The 2,208-nt window shown below is 48.0% G+C and overlaps 1 protein-coding gene across 1 annotated transcript in view; it reads left to right on the forward strand.

Moving 5' to 3' along the window:
• The window catches only part of LOC108308027 (zinc-alpha-2-glycoprotein-like), a 9,496-nt gene continuing 7,288 nt past the window's right edge, over positions 1 to 2,208 (forward strand). The window contains exon 1 of the mRNA XM_017533651.2: positions 1 to 214. Coding sequence (XP_017389140.1) covers positions 148 to 214 — 67 coding nt within the window. The 5' untranslated portion in view covers positions 1 to 147. The remainder of the gene's footprint in view (positions 215 to 2,208) is intronic.

A 2,208-nucleotide genomic window follows, 5' to 3' on the forward strand; every position in this document is an offset into this window, starting at 1 on the left:
TTTTTTTTTTGGTCTGTCTGTCGGGGAGGAGCCTGTCCTGGCCCTCCCATTGGCCTGTAGATCCACCTCCCCTGGGCAGGGCCCCAGGACCCACGATAATACCTGTGCCTCCTGCCCAGAACCCTCCAAGTAGGCACAATTGTAAGAATGGTGCCTGTCCTGCTGTCTTTGCTGCTCCTTCTGGGTCCTGCTGTCCCCCAGGGGACCCAAGATGGTGAGTGGGGAAAGCAAGGGGTGGGTGCTGGAGAGAACTGGGAAGAGGTGAGGAACAGGACATGTGGCTGGGAGAAGGGCCGGATGCAGCTGGGACTCCCAGGCATCCGGTAGGAACGGGTGCCCCAGGATGCCATCTGACTCCGCTCACACACTCCCAGGAGCATTCAGGGAGCCTCTGCCCTCACCCTAAATAAGACCTTCAGGAATCTGAATCTAAAACCCTTAGTTTACAGTGAAAACAAAGACTCCAAAGACCAAGTGACCTGCCTGGGGTGAGACAGCCAGGACGGAGCAGGAAGCACAGGCCTGGAGCTGCTTCTGCTCCCGATGGCCGGGTACACCTGCCTGACGCTGAGGGAGAGAGAGCAGCCCCAAGGGGAAGGTGAGAAGGCAGGTCAGCTGGAGGGATGGTGCTAGAAGGAAACCTGTGCCCTCACCCCACACTCAGACACAGGAGCGGTGGGTGTGGAAGTTGAGTAGCCTGAAGAGAAGACGGTGGGAGCTTGGGGAGATCAAGAGTCACTTCTAGGACAGGGATAGTAGGCTGTTTGTGGCATGGGAATGTGCAGAATAAATAAATAAAAGGGAATGGCTTCTCAGCTGTGAGTTTAAAATTCATGATATTTACAAATTGTCAGAAAAGGTGTTACATGCTCGTTGTAGAACAATCACTTTGGAATGTTAATCCTGTTCTGCACCAAAATCTGAATTATTTGGGGTTCTCCAGAGAAAAAGAACTAAAAGGTGGTACACATATACGTATATATGTCCATACACTTCCATACATACACTGCATATACATGCATGCACGCACACACACACACACACACACACACACACACACACACACAAAGAGATTTAAATAATAGAGAGAGAGGAGAGAGAGAGGAGAGATTTATTTCAAGGAATTGACTCACATTATTGGGAGGAGAAGCAAGTCCTAAATCTTCAGAGCAGGCCACCAGGCTGGAGACCCAGGGAAGAGTTGATGTCTTAGTCTTGAGTTCAAGGGCAGACTGTAGGCAGAATTCTTTTTTTCTTTAGGGGACCTCTGAGGCTTTTTCTCTTAAGGCCTTCAACTATCTGGATTAGGTCCATCACTGTGGAGCATAATCTGCTTTACCCAAGGTCTACTGATGTTTTTGTAGATTAAAAAAAGAAGAGGCTGGGAGCTGTGGCTCAGGCTTGTAATCTCAGCACTTTGGGAGGCCAAGGCGGGCAGATCACAAGGTCAGGAGATCGAGACCATCCTGGCCAACATAGTGAAACCCTGTCTCTACTGAAATACAAAAAAGTAGCCAGGCATGGTGGTGTGCGCCTGTAGTCTCAGTTACTCAGGAGGTTAAGGTAGGGGAATTGCTTGAACCCAACCCAAGATCATGCCACTGCACTCCAGCCTGGCAACAAAGAGAGACTCGGTCTCAAAAAAAAAAGTTGTGGGTGCATAGTACGTGTATATATTTATGGGGTACATGACATGTTCTGATTCAGGCATGCAATGTGAAATAAGCACATCATAGAGAATGAGGTATCCATCCCCTCAAGCATTTATCCTTTGTGTTACAGACAATCCAATTATACTCTTCTGATTATTTAAAAGTGTACAATTAAATTATGATTATTCTTTTTATGAGATGGAGTCTTGGTCTGTCAGCCAAGCTGGAGTGCAGTGGTGTGATCTTGGCTCACTGCAACCTCCGCCTGTCAGGTTCAAGGAATTCTCCTGCCTCACCCTTTGGAGTAGCTGGGATTACAGGTGTGCACTGCCATACCTGGCTAACTTATGTATTTTCAGTAGAGATGGGGTTTCACCATGTTAACCAGACTGGTCTTGAACTCCTGACCCCTGGTGATCCACCCACCTCAGCCTCCCAGAGTTCTGGAATTACAGGCGTGAGCCATGGCACCTGGCCCCAATTAAATTATTATTGACTAGAGTCACCCCGTTGTGTTATCAAATAGTAAGTCTTATTCATTTTTTTTTTTTTTTTT

This window comes from Cebus imitator, unplaced genomic scaffold (assembly GCF_001604975.1).
Source record: "Cebus imitator isolate Cc_AM_T3 unplaced genomic scaffold, Cebus_imitator-1.0 Scaffold82, whole genome shotgun sequence".
NCBI lineage: Eukaryota > Metazoa > Chordata > Mammalia > Primates > Cebidae > Cebus > Cebus imitator.